Genomic DNA, 21,164 nt, shown 5'->3' with positions numbered 1-21,164 from the left:
ACCACACCCACCCACCACTCTTTCTTCCTCTCATGCTCGCTTCCTCCTCTCTTATCCCTAGCCGTCCCCCGGACAAGCGCCACTCAATGTAGCTCGGTCCCTGAGCCCCGGTTTGGGAAGCGGATAGGGAACGATTTTGGCATCGGTATGGTGGTACTGTTTGAATGCAATCCAGGCTACACGCTGCACGGCTCCAACGCCATCAGGTGTGAGGCCGTGCCCAATGCCCTGGCCCAGTGGAACGGCACTGTGCCCACATGTGTTGGTAAGCGTCCTCACCCTCCAACCCTCACCTCACCCCCTGCATGCGCACATACACACACACACACACACACACACAGATCCAAAAAGATGAAGCAGGTGCACAAAAGCGGTTGGTCATTACTTATCCTAATGTCTGTCACCCGTTGCAAAGCATCCGCCTATCTCTGGTCTTGATAGTTCAGACAGGAAGAAAGAGGCAAGGACAAACACAACAAAGTGTCACATAAATATTCTGCCCAGACAAGGGATTTTGGTTCCCGTGTCTTGCCAGACTAATGGGAAAATAAATAGCAGTGTAAAATGAATATGTCCAACAGCAACACCCACTTTGGGTGACTTTCTCTGTGTATCTCTAATGCACTTCATATTTTTGGTTTATTATTATTTAACAGTTTCAGTTCAACACAACAGACCTGCAATAGAACGTGTTTCTAATACATATGTAAATGGAGGTATACAAAACATTAGAAACACAGAAATGATTTATGGATGTAATAATACATTATAATGCATCATAAAAGTTTACTCTCATGATGCATTATGCAGGCATTGTAATGCTATATATCATACTTTTATACACTGAGGTACCAGTTTTTCTCAGGTTCACTGTCCCATCTGAAATTATGTGTACAATACCCAGAAATATAGCGGAACTTTGTGAAGCTAAGCGTCGTACTATACACTTTACAAGGTTAAAGTGGCTATAGACGTTATTTTTACAATAACAATGTATCAAATGAGTGATAATGTCAAAACAATGTGAAAGGCATCGCTGGTAGTGACAGTGAATTATCACCAGAATCTGCAGCTCCGTCGACTTTACGTTGCTTTATTTATCTGTCCAGCCACATTTTTTTGTTTTGGACCGCAGCAGGTTGCTGATTTCAGTGAAAACTCTCTATAAACCCAGTGTACACTACCAGCTCAGCACCAAACTGACTGACACATTCAGAGACTACATTAGCAGGTGAACATAGTGGAGCATTGAGCAGGTAAAAAGACAGATGTTTCCCTCAGGAGTTGGTAGAGAAAAAAAACAGAGCTAAAGAGAGTGGGTGTTGAACTTTTGCCAGGTGGCCAGAAACACAACTCCAAATGAAGGATAATGTTGTTCCGTAGGTGCTGAATGTGTAGATTAGCAACTGATTGCTAACAAGTTCACCATATCAACTTAAAATGTGATGACATGTCAATGTTGTGTTCACAAATTGTTTCTGCTGCCCCCAGTGGCCAAAAACATCTGAAAATGCATATACTGTATATGTATCCCAATCACTTACAATTGCTCTATCCATTTCCTTAATATGTATTAACCATATACCTGCATAGATATGCATAGACCTAAACACACCCCACTTTTGTACACATGACCAGATTTACATGCATTGTCTACACACGCTTTTACCCAAACATGTCAACATGCAGAAAGACATGCTCTCAAAGACACCCACATGTCTTCCATGGGAAGATAAAGAAGTATAGATGAAGTTGGGAGAAACACATTGAAGTCAGGCCTTGTGCCAGCTAACAAATAACCCTAGACGTTGTGTGCGGGAGATTTCAAGCCAGGGTTCATCCGAGTTTACTGCCAAGTGGTAAGGGAATAGCAGTGGCACGCGCAGTTCCATTTTAAACACAGTGATTTTTATCTGGAGATTGAATCTGGCTGCAGCATCTCCCCCAGCGGCAGTGTACTCGTCCAGAATAATGGATACAGTTTCATGGAAGCTTCAACAAAAACACTATGCTCAATTACTCAAGCCCTCTTTATAGGATATGATGGCATCAGACACCGCTCTCCTGTGAGGTACCTGTGTTTCAGAAGATACATTTCCAACTTCTTGTCCAGCTGTGATTGACCCGGCTCGTCATGCAACACTTGTTTCGCTTTCCATTTCACAAATACAAAGCCGCTGAATTAAGGCTTTGCTGTTGAGTTGCGCCAGCACAACGTTCTTTCGTGATTTAATTACCCTCGGCTGAATGGATGCATAATGTTTGGGTGGCCTCTGTTGAATTTTATGGAAATAGTTGACTTGAGTAAATAGATGTTTTGTTTCCAGATGGAGTTTGACTTAAAGTACTTAAAGCGAGCTTTTGAAAATGAAAGTAATGCAGATGATCTCTCAGTTTTTCAGTGTTGTGTGTAAATGGTGGAATCTGTTTCAACATCTGCTTGTATCATTATTAGATTGTGGAAATGAACCAGGGTCTTTTACAGGTTACGGTAAAAGTAAAGTGTAGGTAAAAATTGATAGATGAGCTTGATTTTCTGTTCCCTGCACAACTGAGAGAAAGGCAGCTGAATCTCACAAACTAAATCACTTCTGATTGTAGAAAATCATGACTGCCCAAAATTACATAAGATCAAAGATAGCCATGATTCATACTGAGTATGCCCACACCATGGAATTGACTGTTCACTGTTTTTCGAAGGTGTCAACAAGTAAACAGTGTCACACCAAGCTTGTTTTTAAACAGTGGGTTCTTGTTTTGAAATAGCCTCCCAAGACCAAGACCAATTAAAGTGTCTCAGTCTGGGGGTGTGTGGTAAGGCCGGGCCAGAGTTCCTCTCTGGAGCAAGATGAGCTGCTACTTTTAGTTTAGTTTTGAGTTTACTGAGGTTTCTGTAATGAAAGTGGAAATTACTGCCAGTTTGACTAACAGTGTATTTTTAGCATCTCTTCAAGCGGTACAAATTCTAAAGCAACATATTTAATTTAGATTAAAAAACGAAAAGTCCCACCACCCACCCCTCCAAACCGTTAAGACCACATACAAAAAGCAATTTGTATTTTGTAAACAGTTTTTTGTCATTATCCTGTGTTGATGTTCTATTTTGCTCACTGTAAGTATTATCCATAATGACTTTGACCAACTGGCTAATATTGGTAATTTATTTTAGCCTCCAAAAAACACAATTTTGCCCTGAGAATGGGAGCCACAACATTTTCTCAACATTCAATTCTAATCAAACTGTCCTGTGCAATTTTGGGAGAGCTTTGAGAGAGTTTTTCATAGTTGTCTTCACTGTAGCCTTGAAATATTGGCAGTGTTGTTCGATTTGGTGCTTAATTATACAAAGAAAACAAGTTTGCATTTAGAGTGGAGAGTTAAACCCTAATGCTTATTATAAAGAGAAAGCGAAGATAACAGAGACATTAGAAGATATGATTGCTGTATATTAGTTTACATAGTTTTTGCCTGCATAATTTACATTTGAAATTTAATTAATATAAATATAACATTTGTAAGATTTATGTATGCTAAAAACAAAGAAGTATAAGAAACATTTTACGGATATATACTTGAAATATTACATTAAAGTAGTGCATGTGAAACACATTATGTGCAGATAGGTTTTTGATATCTTGATTAAAACACTTGTAATTAAACGTTGCTGTGTATTCCCTGCATATCATAGAGGGCTAAATGGTGTCTCATAATGTGTGCAGTCCCCACGCTCTGACATATGAGCCTGCCACTGATTGAGATGGGTGTAGAGCCTCCATGCTTTTATGAGTGTCATGATTTCCAATCTTGCTCGACCAATTACATTAACTGACAGCTCAGGGGACTCAAAGGAGCTGTTAAGTTATACTGAAATACTGGGTCTTTCCCTGGAATAGGTCTGTTGCTTGTTCAAAATGGTGGTCTCATGCTGGAAGAATTGAAGTAAAACAGAGCAGCCCTTTATTTTGTTATTCTTAAAGAAAAATGTTATTTCTCAGACCTTTGTTTCAGCATTGAAGGTTGGAACTAATGAAGATCTGATGATGAATAGCATAATTATTATGTGTACTACTATGTTCTGCCCTTAATTTTGTATAAAGGAGATCTTGGAGAGACAGCAGGAAATTATTAAATAGAATACTAGGTTACCGACAATGATAGTCTAGTCACTCAGTCATTAACTTTTTTATTTAGTGTATAGGCACTTCATACCTTCAAGTAGCCCTTAGCCGGTGTCCACAGGATATGACACTCTGACTATAGTACTAGTACAGAGTCCAGACATTGACCTTCATTTTTCATTTGCAGAGCAGACTTCAAAACAATTACATGAGCTGTTCTCCTTCAGTCTTGACGCAGGAGTTAATCGATTTCAACACTGAATAGTGGACATGTGTCATGCGTTGGCTGAAGATGACATTACTGTGGTGGTGATTATATGAAAGTGTGATTGCTGTAACGTACAGTATAGAAATCATTTTCTCTAATGTGTCACTGGGAAGAAAAGGAACAGGGTTCTTTGTGATAAGTAGCATATTTCTTTTTTCTCTTGTTTTCTGTGTCTCCCCTTGTCTTTCACATCGAACCCTCCAGTTGCTCATGGATATCGAAAACATTATCATTGACCTGTACAGGGTAAACCCTTGCTCTTGACAAATACCAGCTGGCTCTTCATTGTGAGAACGCATTGTAGTACTCTGCTAAACATCTGATGGACCTCATCAGCCCTGAGTGACAGCTTTGTTCATGGTCCTATAGGAAAACTGTCACATACAAATGCTAGCTAACCTTGAACATCAGAGGACTGAAAAAACAGTTAATTGGTTGGGTGTAAAAGTGATAAAGGTCCATTGTTTCTCTGACCTGCAGTTTAATCTAAGGATTGTTTCTGCATCAGGAGTGAAGTGAGAAAAGGAACAAAGGAGATCATGCATTTTTGTCACTGGGCTTGGATACAGACTTTTATACAGCTTCTTTTTGTAGAAAACAGGATGTCATTAATGTTGAAACACATATACTGGCTTAACAGATGTATGACACGCTCCAGCTGGTGACAGCAGATCTCAACAGAGCAAAGCAGCAAAGTAAAAGCAAAAACACTTGACTTCTCTTCTTGTGATCTCATCAGTTTAATAGGTCATTGCTTCTCTCTGTATTAGCCAGCAGAACTACATTTCAGTAGAAAGCAAATGCATTTTGTTCTGTGTTTTGTTGTGTGTAATAATCCAAAGGATTCTGGTCTTCAAGGCTGGGTTACCACAATCCTTAATGGACAAAAAGTGGAGCCAAACACTGTGTAGAACGTCACTGGCCGGATACAAGGCCAATTGGCACCCATCTGAAAAGCAATAAAGAAATTGCAGCTGTTATTGCCCTTTTTTCATTTTGATTTTTACTCTTCAAATATATCACAGTGCTTGACAATGTCAGCATAACCTGGCCAGTGACACAAATTCAACATTCATCTGAGCGCTGAGAGGCTTGATAAATATGTTACTTGTGGCACTGGTTGAAACATGGTGCGCTTAGAGAGGAATAGCAAAGATGTGATTTTGTGTGGCCTGCGAGAGATAAAATTACACATCAGGGTTGAACTGTTTACGTCTGCGGGGAGCGAGAGGCGAGTTTGTGCTGCCACACAAAGCTCCACTGAGTAATAAATGACAGTGATTTCATGTGGACAAGGATGCATGTTCTGGTTCAAAACTGTCATAAAATAAAGCACATTTACATTACATACCTTAAGTAGAACCTGTCATTGTCATGGCTGGCTTTATTATGACACCAATCTTTTCTTGGTCCATAGAATTATATCACATAAAGTGATTTTACAGATGCTTATTTAAAATCCATGTATTAGTGGTCATTTATACTAGTTGGAATGATGCTTTTAAATGCTCGACATTTTGGTACTTTCCCACTGTGACCCCTGCCCACTCCTGGCTCTGCAGGTGTGTGTGTGTGTGTGTGTGTGTGTGTGTGTGTGTGTGTGTGTGTGTGTGTGTGTGTGTGTGTGTGTGTGTGTGTGTGTGTGTGTGTGTGTGTGTGTGTGTGTAGACTTCACATCTTTCAGCCTGAATTTTTGTCGTGACTGACTCTTTTTTCTCTCTCTTTCTCAATCGGCTATCCTTTGTCTAGTTCCCTGCGGCGGGGTGTTAACTGACCGCAGAGGCACTATCCTCTCTCCTGGATACCCAGAGCCGTATGCCAACTATCTGAACTGTGCCTGGAAAATCTCTGTTCCTGAGGGAGCCGGCATCCAAGTGAGAGGACACAGATGCAGATCTTATTAGTGTAATGTTTGATGAGAGATTAAAAGATTTTTTGGGTGGATTAATTTTTATACTTTTTTATATCCGGCCAGCCATTTTGCTGCTCAATTACATTTGTTTTCTGTGTTTTGTATTTGTGTGTTTTTCGTGCTGTCTTTTTTACGTATGTATTAAGGCATCTTTCTCTTTCAGATTCAAGTTGTGACCTTCGCCACAGAACACAACTGGGACTCACTGGATTTTTTTGATGGGGTTGATGGCAATGCTCCAAGGCTTGGTAGCTACTCAGGTAAAACTGATACAACTGAATTTTAGTTGTCAGCTCCCCTTTCAATTTCAATCAGACATCACAGGGGCCCAGCAGCAGACAGATGTGGTGATGGAGCTGATGACATTTGGCATGTCCTTTTGAGAATGCTGTCTAAAAACCAGTTAAAGTCAAAGAAGAAAAAATATCCCTCCTCCTTCGCACAATGTTCCTATCCCTGCATTTGAGATCTTCATAATGTAGCTCTTGTTTCAGTCTGGAATTTTGCAAATGTAGTGTTGCCTTAGGGCACACGCTAATGAGAATGGTGCTCTTGCCACATGGTAACCTCCTAGAAACAGGCCATCACATTATTTCACATGCTGAATCCTAGTATAAGTGGGACTGGTGTTGCATAATGACTTCTGCCTCTATATCGGCTATCAGTTTTATGAGACTAGGTGTCAAAGTGGTGGATATCTCATTTTGGAACAAAACTCTAAGTATTGTAATAGCTCCACAGTACAGCTGTCACTGTGCAGGACAGCGTGCGGTGTGAAAAGGCTAAGGCAGTTTAAATGGCTAGCAGTCAATTTTATCTTGGGCTAGTGATGAAGGTGATTATGAATATATGTAAAAGTCTTCATGCACATTGCAGAAGACATACGCCTGGAATAGAGATAATGACCCCAGACCTCAGTGTTGCCACACATACAGAATATTCTGCAGTGCAAATTCAGAATTATAGACAATGTTAGTGCTCACTGGTTTCATTTTCTTCTCTGACTGAAGGTCCAGGAAGTGTGTTAAACATTATTTACACCTTAAAATGTATAACAGAGACAGCATGTGTGATCCATGTATTTCAACGATCATTGTTCTTGAAAATGTTTAAGTAGAGACCTTAGTAAATAGAATGTTGTCACTGTGTATATCATGTTACTGTCTCTTCCCAAAAATTCTGAGAATTTGGTTGCTGGCTTGAAATTATGATCTGTATATCGTTGCATATCATTGGCTATTGTAATGCTTTCTTTTCTGGTTGATCCAAAAAGCCTTACATAAACTGCAGATTATCCAAAAGACAGTGTGTTTTCTGACGTAGGACTCTTGGTTTGCTATTTTATTTCTTAATGTGAGTGATTGTCTGTGATTTATTGTATTATGTGGGGCACTCTGCTTATTTTTGTTTTTTGCACCATAATTGAGCTTGTACTTGCTGATATACTCAGCAACTCTCATTTAGCAAGGTTATGGAGGTGAAATGGCAGCTGCTGAAAGCCACAGTGTCCAGACTCTTATCAAAGTTTGGCTCTGGTTAAAATGAAGAAGTGGAATCCACATAATGGTTTAACAAAACTCCAGCAGAATATGGACTAGACATGGTCTTAACTGTCTTCTGTATGTTGTATAATACAGGTACAACAATTCCCCAACTGCTGAACAGCACGTCCAACAACCTGCACTTGACCTTCCAGTCTGACATCAGTGTGTCTGCCGCTGGCTTCCACCTGGAGTACACAGGTATGAGGAGAGACGGCTTGTCTGCCCGACTGTCACTTTGTCTGTTGTCAGTTTGTTTCTATGTGTCCATCTGCCACGGGCTTCCAGCTGCTGCACAGGGGTATAAGAAATAAGAGGGGCTGCTGGTCTGGGTGCCATGGTTGGACATGGAAAGAAAGAGTATGATGGAGTGAGTGAGTGGGAAGTTTTTTCCACTTCTGTATCTCTTCTAATCTTCCAGTCTTTGTATGTGCTTTTCTGGCATTCTGGCAAGGTACTCCCCAATGGTGTCGTTTTTTTTAGTCCTCCCATTCCCTCAAATGACTGGACTCACATCCTATTTCATTTAGGGGCTTAATTTGCTCTTTTCTCATTGGGCTATTCACTTAGGGGCATATTTGCTGAGGGGCATGCTAAACATTTTCCATGCACTAAAATTTAAGTTTGAGTGTAGCTGGCCCCAGTGGAGCCACTGATTTACAAAGTGCTCCCATTCAAAAATTGTGTAAATGAAAATAGGGGTGCTGATCTGCAGGTGATGCATGGCTCTTCTGCAGATATTTAATAATACAATCCTTCGAGACCAATTTCCCCATCGTTATTTACATCTCAGGCACTTCTCCTTTGTCTCTTTTAATGTCAGGGTAATTTTCCAGTCTCTCTAAGGTTAGATGGATTTTAAGTTGGGACTTTCTGTCTCCTCCTCACATTTGCCTTTCTGCTAGTTTGTTACTTACCACTCACTCGCAATTTTCTTACTAATATATGTGGATATGGGAGACCCATTTTCAGTGACAGGGCAGTGAAAAAGCATGACCACTATGAAAGTAAGAGTGGAGACGTCATGAACTCTATAATGTTACGATTCAGTAAAGTGGGAGGATGTGGATGGCACAAAGGGAGGAAAGAAAGGCTGTGATAAGAGTCCTGCTAACAATGCCAACTTTTAGATCCCATACACAACACAACTAAAGAATATGTTAAGTAAAATCAGTTCCCACACAATCTAACAGTCCCCAGAAAAGTGTTGGAAAAACAAAAGAAGCATGAAAGAACATTTCTGTCACTGAATCTGTCCTCGCTGTCAGCTGTGTCAGTCCGCGAGCATCATACCACTGTTGAGAACGACTTCACAGTCATGTCTCTCGCAGTCAGTCCTTCGTTTCCACAACACCCTCCTCGTGCTTGCAACCACTCCGTAGCTGTGTCTCTCTGTGGGCTATTTCCTCTCTGCAGTAACCCCTCCCCCACCATCGCTACCTACTGCTGAGAATCACTTCAGTGCCATGTCTCGCAGTCAGCTCTTTCCTCTATGTCTGTCTCACACTTTGCTACTGCTGCCCTGGAGAAGTGTAATCCCAGATGCTTTGTGTAAACTAGGCTCCAGTCAAAGTCCTTTCTACTTTTCCTGTTGCTAGTCATATGTCTTAGCTTGCCTGCCATATGGTTCTACTGTCTGCCTTTTGGCAAACATTTGTGTATGTGTGATCAAGCCATGCTGCTTCTCTATGGAAGTACTCATGATGTATTTTTGTTTTTGTGGTCTGTTGTTTCCCATTTTGTGATGATCTAGTCTACTGCTTATAGCAGAGTTGAGTTTCTGATTTATTCGGTCAAATTACGAGCAAACCTCTATTCTGTCCTCTAGTTGGTTGTATCTTTGTATCGGCCTGAACCACCCATTTATTTTCTACCCACAAATTAATGCTCTGGATGTTCAGTACAGTGGGAAGAAAAAGGCAAGAGGGATTGGCAGAGACCCAGCCAGTCAACCATCTGTTTTAACATGTTTCCTTTGGGTGATTGTTGCAGCCCATTGAGAACAGTCATCCTGTATACCACCAATCATTACAACTTCTTAAGAGCCAACCGTTTAACCAGCTCTCCTAAGGCAGACGGTATGCTATGGTTGAAAACAAAATTGGCATGTTCTCACAGGCAATATGGCAGTTTGCATCCTAAATAAAGTCCCACACTGGGCTTCAATTGCTACAGAGTCTGCAGAAGCCTATATTATTTCCACATGAGCTACATGGAGCGACTGTCACAACAACCTAGGCAACTTGGAAAGAAATTCATCCTCTGAATCAGCCCCAAGATCTGTCGATACATTTCTTACTCCATTTGTAATTTCAGTCACACCGCTCATAGGACATCATGGCCCTGCATATGGTAATTGCGGTTTTCTATAAATGCTAAGCTTATTACAGATAATCTTTTTGATAAGTATCTGCACTTATTCACTTTTCAACTAGATTATTAGCATATGTATCATGGCTAAATGATTAAAGACCAAGAGAACCAATCACCTGGTCAGTACTCATACTTGATTACTTTGAACTTGTAATCAAGTTTAGCATATTCTCACTACACTTGCTTCTCCAGCAGTAAACCAGTTGCAGGATCGTATCCTACAATACAATTAAATGTAAAATGACTATGCTGTGGGCTCTCTGTGTCAGTCAGTATCTACTATGCAACGCTTATGCCTCTTATTTTATTGCAAAGCCACCAGAAGAGTCACTTTGATCGGGATGCAAGTCTCTATTTGCGCTGGGAACTGTTTTTTAGGCTCAGCTTGTGCCAGGGTGGGAGGCACAGGGGAAGACGTGTTTTTGCACATCAAAAGGCAGAGTGCAATTTTGGTACTCTTTTTGTCATGAAAAAAATATTTCTCTGTAATTTCTGCCTGCTCAGACCACATCTTTTCACAAGGGCAAGCAATTTTTGTGGCTTTAGTTGGCAGAGGTGTGCACTTGTACATTTTTCCATCTAGCACAGATGGAAATGCAAACCAAAGTACAATTTTTAATGTGTTAATGGCAGAGTCATTCTTACTGATAATACCACCCACAGCTGTAGAATGTATATGGCCCTTCCCATTCAGTCGAGTAAATGCTTGTAGACATGAGCAACAGGAGAATATGTGTGTTTCAATTCCAGTGTCTATTTCATGGAATCTGTTGTACGTAATTATGAACAGGTTCAATAATGAGTGCATCTGTGTTTTTGAGCACACTAAGCACCAGACTGTAAGCTAGGAGCACAGCAGGCATCCTCACTAGACTGGTTGTTTTTTTTGTCTTTTTTTATGAAGGGAGAAAAAAGACAATTATATTGATGGTCAGCATAAAGAGGAAGATACTAATGATGTGACATTTGTAATGAGAACATCACAATTAATATTTTGATAATTAATGTAGAGATAATGGTGATCTTGGTACAAAATTCAAAGTACATGACTGAGACAGAAACGTATTCTTTGCTCTACTCCGCTCCTCCCCACTTTGCGTATGCCACCATCCTCCTCTTCCTTATCTTAAACTCTCAGTTGCCTGTGCTGTTGACAGTGTATAACCACAGAACTATCTTTAGTAAGCTTGAACCTTTAGTGTGCTGTTGTATTTGTGTGTACCCTTACAAAGAGATCTCTTTTCCACTCAGTAAACTATTCCCTCTTGTGTGACCTGAATGTTTTGCTTCTGCATCTGCCAAGTAGCTTTCATTATCTTGGTATATTACTAAACACTTGGTGTTTTATTCACAGGTCCAATTTTAAATTTTAAATTTTAAATTAAATTTATGTAAATTCACATATTAAATTGAAAACAGGAGTAGATAAATCTGTCAGCTACACTCAGATATTAATTGGTGACACACACTACTGAGATTTTATTGGCCAGGCATCCTGTTGAAAATATCAAACACGTTTGATAAGGACGGGACTCCCTCCAGACACCGTTGCACACTCAGGAACAGTGGGTGTCAACCTTCTCACAGCAGGGTGATAACTGTCCTTGCCAAAATGTGCATTCTGACAGTTTGACTGGAGCCCATCTGGAGTGCAACGGGAATCAGTGCCGTCTGTTAGTATGCACCCACTCTTAACCTGACCAGAGCGCAAAGGTCTATTTGTGCCCAGTTAAGGTCTGGCACACTGCCTTTGGCTGTGTAAAATGGACTCCTGCTTTGACTGTTTGATATGACTGATAAATGGAGGCTTTAATATAAGCTGAGCAACAAAGTGTTGTACTTGTTGAATGATTCAAGTTTATTTCTGGTATGCTACTTGTGACACGAATGTATGGATACACTTTTACACCTGTTCCTGTATATAATGCTAGCAGTTGCCAGCACATCCTGTATAACAATATTCCACCAATCCTATATTATTATAAATTTTTAATCTTTGAACAACTATTGAAGTAAATGAGAATCCACTGCTTTATGAAACTAGTTTTACAGAACACTGCAAGGGGACGGCTGACTGTTCTGTAGAGTTTGGACATATTATGATCATTTCATGAAACTATTAAATTTGTAGCTGCATCGTGCTTTGATGTCAAACTTACCTTATGGCAACATTTCACTGCAAACACTGCTTTCATGAATTGCGTCACCAAATCTCCTTGAAATCAATTAAAAATTTCAAAGTAATACTTTTATTTAAACCCACATATGACAACACTTAACAGCTTCAAAGAATCCTCCCACTCCCCCTGTACAGCAGCTCTTCTTTAGTTGTTGTATCGGTGGCTGCTCTTATATTGCTTCCTCCTCTGCGTCTCGTAGGTTACTATCTCCTCCCACTCGAATATCCTCTCTAACTTTCACTAGATGCTGAGTGGAGTGGCCACTCCTGCCATTCAGCACTCTCAAGACTTGCCTATAAATTGTTCTGAATCTTTTGTGGCCATTTCTGCCGTCATGTTTACATTTATCCACCCACCTACTTGTTTGAACCTGGTAACTCTTTGAATGGGCTTAGTCGTATTTTTCTTTTTCGAGTGGTGTGTGTACGTGTTATCTTTGCCTACACATAGGTGGGGATAAATTGGTCTCTTTTTTTGTTGCTGTATTTGTATATCCACCACTGCCTCTCATCCTACAGCCTGCTCACTAATTATGCGCAGGTGAAAACTCCTGTATGAATGTATATGTGCTTTTGAAGTTATTACAACAGACCCCCTTCTTTAATTTCTTACATATTACTGGTGCAGCAGCCAATTTTAATAGTTTTATGCTTCCAAAAAAGCATTCAAACAACCTATTGACAGATGACTTTTGTCAGTTGAAACTTACTTTTCCCCCTGTGAATATAGCTTAAATTTACCTCACATATCCTACATCATACTAATATAGCCCAAAGCTTGGATCACCATTACTTTTAAGACATTAAAAACACAATACCAGGCCTCTCAGTACCTGGCAAGTGGCACTGTAATCACTTTGTTCCCATGGAGCGCAATGCTTCTCTCTGTCAAGTAATACTTCTGGGATTGCTTTGTAATTTCACAGTGATTGCTTCAGATCACAGTCAGAAGGATTTTGCTATTACAGCCACCAGTAGAATAGCTCCTGGCTTGTCCCAGTTTGTAAATGTTATGAGGGGGAAGAAAAAAACCCCCAGACATACTCAATTATTATGCAATTACAAATACATTAAAATGAGGCACTGTGTAATTGCATGTTAAAGCGTTTGGTTTTAATGTAATTATTCCCTTTTCTCCATAGGTATTGTGGGATTGAATTTAAATGTCTAAATGTTACAATGAATGATCAACAATGAAACAATATCAAGGCAGTTGCAGATTTTGATTCTACCCATATTGTGCAGAAGAATGATTGCTGTCCACACTTGTGTGTTGTGACTCTGTCCTAAGCAATAGGTTTGGATTCGTGCCCAGAGCCGCTGCCTCCCAGTAACGGCCAAAAAGTGGGCGACCGCTACACTGTGGGTGACATGGTGTCCTTCCAGTGCGATCAAGGCTTCTCATTACAGGTAGGTGAAAGCATGCAATGCTGGTAAAGCAGATATCCAGCTTTCTTATGGTTAAGATAAGTGAATCATATCTACCTGCCTGACAAGTTCAAGCGGATACCCCAAAGGATGAGTCTGTGAAGGCAGCTTTACTAAGTACTTTTTGTGTGTGTGAGTGGAAGAGTCAGTGCAGGAAAGAAATGTGTGAATGTAGTGTGGGGTAGCATGTGTCCATGTATTTATGCCTGCATATTTATTTGCGTGTGTGTGTGTACTTGCATGCTTCTCTGCGTGGATGTTCGTGTGAGTGTGTTTGTGTATGTCTGTTACAAAGCAGCTTTAACTCCCTCCAATCCTCCTCGAGTACATACTGTAGCTGTGGCGTTTTGAGCTGTAGAACCCTCCAACGCCACGGGCGATGGATTGTGTTAACAGTTGCCTCACTAATCCCACACCGATTTTTCTTCCTGGCTCGGGCATTCACTTCTTTTCACATTCTCTCTGGACCAACCAGCAACTTCTTACATACATCTTCAGGCTGAGTGTCTGAACACCAGAAATAGACTAGAGGCCATTGTAGAAACAAAAGCACAAGTATGGCTGAGTCTTTTGAGTTCAGGTCTATGTGTGTTGTAGAAATGTGCATACACGCCCATGCTTTGGTAGATGTCTGTTTTCAAGTTTGGCATAAGTGTACATGCTGGCTGGAGAATGTACATGTATGTATGCATTTTACAAGCATCTTGGCTGCAGGGAACTTCCAGACTGCACTACATTCGGAATGGATTAAAACAACAGTGCTATGAATATTTTACAAAGGATTAACCTTTACTATCTATCACTTTTAGATTATTTTTGTATCTAACAGAAAACAAGTCTGAAAGCAGGATGTTTGTCTTTGCTTGTTCTCTCAGGCTGTAACACACCTCTCTGTAGTCAGACCCCAGGTGGTACTCTTGCTGCCCAACTAACAGCAAGAGGTCTCTCTCCTGCTCTTGATACCGTCAAATATTTACACACGAGACTTTGAGAAGAGGATTTTGAGAAATCCAAAAATCTGACTGTTAACTAACTCCAAAGATCCACAGGGCAGAGATAAAATCAGTTGTAAGCACCTGTCAGTTTGATCTCTTGGTGTTCCTTTTCTTTCTTTTGGAGGTGATAAATTTATTGTTTTTGTCTGTTTTCCTGAACAGGGTAATGCATATATTACCTGCATGCCTGGTCCCGTCAGAAGGTGGAATTACCCCGTACCTCTGTGTTTAGGTAATGTATTATTTTATACAGTCTGACATTGCCAGCGTACATGGTTTCAATGAGGTGAAATTGCAGACAACAAAACCATATTTGTTGCCTCAAACACAGTCTCACAGACTTTCTTTTGTCATTTGCCATTCACCTTTTCTCCCTTTTCTTTATTTATCTTTTCTACTCCCTTACCAATACTTTTCTCATACACAGCCACAATAGATCAATGGCATCACAGAGGATCTTGTATTAGGGCAACAATTTCATTGTAAGATCGGGGGAGGGGGTGATGGGTGGGCGTGGAGAGCTTGGAGGGTGGGGATTATGAATTTTCTGCTTTCCCCTTCAGTTGAAAATCCATATGGCTTAGCACCATCTCCGTGTGTCATTTGATTTCTGATGCCCCTGATGAGAGTCTCTAGTCTCCCCTGACACTTCCTCTGATGTTGATTGCCACACTGATAGATTCCAGAGATTACTAAGGAAGCGCTCCACTTTCTGTTTTGACACTTCACTGTTCTGTTGCCCCCAATTACACATGTACACAAACACACTCACACACACACACTGGTGTGAACACACCCTTACAGTGTACAAGACAAAAATGCATGCTTGCACATGCACTCACTGCACTCTTCATGTAAATGTTCAGTCCCTGTGGTCTACGCAGTTCACTGTAGACATAAATCCTAGCTTTACTGTTGACAGGCCCGGTCTTGGACATGTGCGTTTGCTCGTTAGCTCCACTCCTCGCTCGTTTACAGTACATGCGCGCACCCCAACACCCCAGGATCTGTAGTCACTGTGTTGCTGATAAACTCACATCAAAGTGGTTGCATGCCCCTGAACAAACAGTATAACATCCTCATAAGTGCCTCTCCTCTCCTCTTGTCTTTCATTTAATACACAAACAGGTCAAGCTGGTTTCCCCTACCAGCAGCACAATTAAACCCAAGATAGTCTCATCTCATTCTGGCCTTGGTTGATAGTCCCCAAAGAAATGGCAGCAATACCCCTTGTGATTCCAACCATTTCCCACATAAATAGGCCTGTCGAGGTTGGGATGGGAAAAAGAGGAATGATTTAACTACAAGTTTACATTGATGCCTCTGGTGGCTGTAATTGCATTATACCTGGGTGTTTGTGTAAGACAAAGGTATGTGCCACAGGCGAGGGGGATGATGGTAACCTTCACAGCAAGCTGAAGTGTTCTTTAATGCACAGTCAAAGAGAGGTGGGGTGTTGCAGGGGGAGGGTGAAGTAATCACAGCCACCGCTGAGCAAAACTGTGGTGCTGTATTGAATATTGACTCCCTCATTTATTTTAATTTAAAGCACCACCAAACAAGGGATGTGCCTGAGTCTGTTATCTTTTCACGGATGCCCTTATGGAGCATAATCCACACAGTCAAGCAGAGATGTACATGCACAAGTCACAGACATGCTCAAACACAGACATAAACCCCCCCCACCTAATTCTAAGCTCATAAAGCACACTCGCAGCACTTCATTTTCTCTCTCGCCCACAAAACTTCGTAGTCTGCATACAAACACGAGCATATAAAACTCATGCTTATGAGCACATGCAGAAAACGCACCCATAAACAGCACTGCTACTTTTCCTCCTTTTTGTACACATACACAGCAATTATGCACGTACTGTCTGAAACCCCCAAAGACACAATGTGCTTTGCCCTCCCTCCATATTCACCTCCTTAGTCATTGTTTTTCTTTGTTTTCCCATTGAGCCGTTCTGTGGAGAAGTGACATGTTCTTTCTCCTTGGTTGGTCCCCCTCAGCTCAGTGTGGTGGCTCCATGACAGACTTCAGCGGCGTCATCCTCAGCCCAGGCTTTCCAGGGAATTACCAGAGCAGCCTGGACTGCAGCTGGAGAGTTCAACTCCCTATTGGCTTCGGTCTGTCATCCCCCCTCTGTCATTCCTTTCTTCTTCTCCTCTCCTCTCCTATCTCTTTTTCTTTTTTGTTCTGCTATCTCTGATGTCTTCTCTGCTTATCGTTCTGTTTACTCCTCTCTGTCTCTCCTATGCTATGCTTATTGTGTTCAAAAAGAACATGCTAGTTTTATGTGTGCTTTTAACATTTTAAATTTGAAGTAACCTCCTTCTGCAGTACCTGTAAGGAGCATACACATTCACTCACTTTGACTTATTCTTGAGTTTGTCTCCTACATTAACCCTTTCTTTCTGCATTATAGGGATCCATTTGCAGTTTCTGAACTTCTCCACAGAACCTGTTCATGACTATCTGGAGGTGCGCAGTGGGAGCCTGGAAACGGGAACAGTGATTGATCGGTTCAGCGGCCCCATGGTGCCCAACTCTCTCTTTAGCACCACCCACGAGACCACACTCTTCTTCCACAGCGACTACTCCCAGAACAAGCATGGCTTCCACATTGTCTACCAGGGTGAGGAGCAAAAGATTGATCCTTAGGGTAAAGTTAGATGGGTGGTTTCATAGCAGTTGCTGAAAAAGTGGAAGGAGATTGAAGAGTTTGCCAATAGAACACTTAAAAGACCATCAGTCAAGTTAGATACAAACCAGGGAAAAAGATTGGTCCTGCTAAGCGGACACTTTTACTGAAGTTGTAAGATTACAAAAGGTTAAAGAATAAAAAAATCAATGCTGACCTCCACTGAGACAACCAATAGCACATATCCTTGAATAATAATAGTGTGTTGGCGATGTCAGTGGGGCATTTTATTTGATAAAACCAAAGTGGAAAATGTATTTTAGTAACAGACTAACAACATAGCAGTACTTTTAAGTTGGGTTTTTTGGCAAAACCATGTATTATCAAAATGTTAACATTTCATGAAGAAAGAAGATAACCAGACCTACATTTTTCCGTTTATCAATTCTACCATAGGAAGTAAGGATGTTTTCAACCAATAAAAGAGCATGTAGTAATATAGGCTATATTATATAGTATTATACTGGTAGTGTTTAACTATTTGTCTCCTGGAGTCTGTGTTTCATAAACCTCCTCTACTGTGTATGGCTTTGTGTTTTTTCTCAGCATATGAGCTACAGAGGTGTCCGGACCCACGACCGTTTCGTAACGGCATAGTGATCGGTCAGGACTACAGCGTGGGGATGACCATTTCTTTTGAATGCCTTCCGGGTTACACTCTTCTTGGAGAGCCATCTCTCACATGTCTGCATGGAGTCAGCAGGAACTGGAATCACCCAATACCTCGTTGTGAAGGTGACTAACTAGTGCCTAACAAAGTGTTTTTCTGCCAGTGTTGTTCATGTGCAGAAAAAAATGTGAAAAGCGGTACTAAACCCCTCTTACTATTGCACTATCAAGACCTAAATATTCCCTTTAAATAGCCTGCATTTATGGTATCAACAAATTATATTTAGCAGTCATGAAATGCCTTTTCTTTGATATTTTCCATCACTGTTTCCCCAAACTTAGTGGGAAAATATTTAAATAAATGTGTGCTAACAAATCCTTGAGAAAGTCATGCATGCTACTTTCTGAGTAGCTGACTAAAATGAAGACGGAGATGCTTTTCCATCCACATTACCCACTAAAAATAAGGCCTTTGAAGTTATTTTGAATAGAAGAATATAGGTTCTTCAGTCTGCTTGCAGTCCTGTCCTTTTTTCTAACACATTAAAGCATCTGACTCTCTTTTCCCGCAACGTAGCAGCCCTTTACTGAACTATAAACTGATACAGCCCATTATAATGATATATGGAGCATTTGAAAGTCTTTATTACAAAGCTGATTGCGCCTGTCTCCGTTGTAAATTTGAGGGAGACTCCTCAGATGTTGCTCAGGTATGATAGATTACGGCTTTCCTCCCATCAGTTAAGTGAAGGAGAAACATACGTTTCAAGTCCTCAACAGAGTTTGGTATTTTTCTGAGAAAGTGGTAAATAGTGTTGTTTTGCTCCATAGACACCGTATCGTCTGTGTCGAGTTTACAGTCCTTTTTTGATCCCGAGGGCAGTTCTTCGGCTTTGACTTCCAGTTCAAAGTCAAGTTTTAACACATTCCCTCTGAAGGGGTATGACAGGGGAGTTATAGCGTCGGAACTACTCAGTGTCATCAAGTTCACGGCAACCCTGCAGTTGTATCTAACAGGTGCATTCTCCCCTCCAGTATCTCAGTGATAACCCAATAACATGCAGTTATGGTTTGCTTTATCAACAGTTAGTGGTGATAAAGCCATAAAAGCAAGTTTTATGTTTTGAGGTAAATCAAAGACTTGCTCTCTATTTTTATCCACCCTCTCTGACTTTCTTCCCTCCCTCCAGCTCTCTGTGGTGGAAATATAACATCCATGAATGGCACAATTTACTCTCCCGGACACCCAGCCGAGTATCCACACTTTCAGGACTGCATGTGGACTGTCAGAGTACCTCCTGGGTATGGCATCTACATCAATTTCTCTGTCATCAATACAGAGCCAATCTACGACTACATCACTGTGTGGTAAGTTCCCTTTTCTCTCTCAGTATGATATCATTCATCAATCATCAGATTATGGCACACATCACGCACACACTGTTTTCTGTATACAGAGCCAGATACAGAGTTCTATTGACAATTATTGGGAGACTTTCTCAATTAATAGTGATGTTTGTTTAAGCTTTATAAACCTGTGACACCAATTTTTACAAATAACACTAAGCAGTGAGCCATAAAATATACCCTTGTTAAAGTTTCCACCAAGTTTGTACCATATACAATGTGTTGCTAATACTGCAGTTCCCAGAAGGTTTCACAATTGAAGTTTTATTTCTTTATTCAAGGAAAAACCTGAAAGTATATACTGTATAGTTTTCAGAATAACATTCTGTATTAGGGTGAGTATTTCCCTTACTCATTGCAAAAGCAAACTCAAAAGCTGCACACAATGGACTGAACAGCTGAGAAAATATTAAGGCCATAGGCCAGTCTGACAAATTTTGCTTGCACCTTTTGATGTGACACCCGCATTAGATGAGCCAACAGCCATCCAAATATGTTGACCTTTGTCTGGACATTTGTGGATTCATTTTTCTTTCCAGACAACTTATTTCCTTACAGCCCTTAAACGGAGTCACTGTGTGTCCCTCTTCCCCTACCCACTAAACGTATGGTAGATGTTAAACTCCTGCTCCCCAGTGAGTGTTATGGGAAAAGACAGAAATGTGTAAAAGTATGAAAGCGCTGGGTTATCTTGGATGTTTGTTAATATGTAGAAACTTTAACTCTTGACATATAATTGTACAGCGGTACATTACAGGCTACCTGCCTGTTAACACTCCAGCAGCTGTCTCTCTCTCTCCGTCTTTCCTTCTCCCTCCCTACCTTTCTGTAGCCTGTCTGTAGTATAATAAGCCTCAGGCAGTCATGGAGCTGTCCTCGTGGGTGATTGAGGAGGGAAATGCCTTCCAGCATCTGGGGCTACCATAGTATGGGAGGAGGGAGCTACTGGCACTACAGTTTTCAAAGGAAATAGCGCATAAACAATCGGTCCCCTGATGGTTACATTTCATTTCTCTGCCTGACTGCCGTCTCCCATTTTGCTGATCATTCTGAAATGAAACTGCAATAAGACTTTTAATATATAAGATATTAAAGTTACACACACATACAAAAAAGCATTTAGTGTACATCATTCAGGTGAATAGGCCTGGAGCTACCGGAAGGAGCCAGTAATGAAATACTCCTCTCTTGTACAGAAATAGCATTTATATATCATAGAAAAGTACTGTCTTCTCGCATTAATCTTTCTTTTTATCCTCAGAGAAAAGTAGCATGCTACACCCAAAAATTGTTATCCGACTTATGCTACTTATTTCAGATACAGATCATGGTAATATTCATACAAGGGTTCTGCTAATGCTCTCATTAGCAGAGGTCCTGTGTTCTGTGTAGTCAGCAGCTAACGCATGCCTCATAAATGGCTTCACTGCTAATGACAAGTTCTATTATCACCCCACAGCCATCCACATTCATCTTGGGATGGGGGAAATGGAGAAATGTTCACGACAAATGTAGTTTTATGTTGCAACAGGGATGCATGTTGTGATAATAATTTATTATTCTATTATAATAATACATTTCCTGAACTTCAATTTAGCATGTACAGTATGACAGCCAGGTGGGAATGCC

The 21,164-nt window shown here is 40.8% G+C and overlaps 1 protein-coding gene across 1 annotated transcript in view; it reads left to right on the top strand.

The window, feature by feature from the left end:
• LOC139289917 (CUB and sushi domain-containing protein 3-like) overlaps positions 1-21,164 on the top strand; it is a 201,014-nt gene that overhangs the window by 116,648 nt on the left and 63,202 nt on the right. The window contains exons 35-44 of the mRNA XM_070911585.1: positions 62-265; positions 6,136-6,260; positions 6,462-6,558; positions 7,936-8,040; positions 13,683-13,801; positions 14,977-15,046; positions 16,828-16,944; positions 17,244-17,453; positions 18,066-18,254; positions 19,319-19,496. Of these exons, the coding sequence (XP_070767686.1) occupies positions 62-265; positions 6,136-6,260; positions 6,462-6,558; positions 7,936-8,040; positions 13,683-13,801; positions 14,977-15,046; positions 16,828-16,944; positions 17,244-17,453; positions 18,066-18,254; positions 19,319-19,496 (1,414 nt within the window). The remainder of the gene's footprint in view (positions 1-61; positions 266-6,135; positions 6,261-6,461; positions 6,559-7,935; positions 8,041-13,682; positions 13,802-14,976; positions 15,047-16,827; positions 16,945-17,243; positions 17,454-18,065; positions 18,255-19,318; positions 19,497-21,164) is intronic.

This window comes from Enoplosus armatus, chromosome 9, assembly GCF_043641665.1.
Source record: "Enoplosus armatus isolate fEnoArm2 chromosome 9, fEnoArm2.hap1, whole genome shotgun sequence".
Classification (NCBI taxonomy): Eukaryota; Metazoa; Chordata; class Actinopteri; order Centrarchiformes; family Enoplosidae; genus Enoplosus; species Enoplosus armatus.
This window is presented reverse-complemented; position numbering and strand designations above follow the sequence as displayed.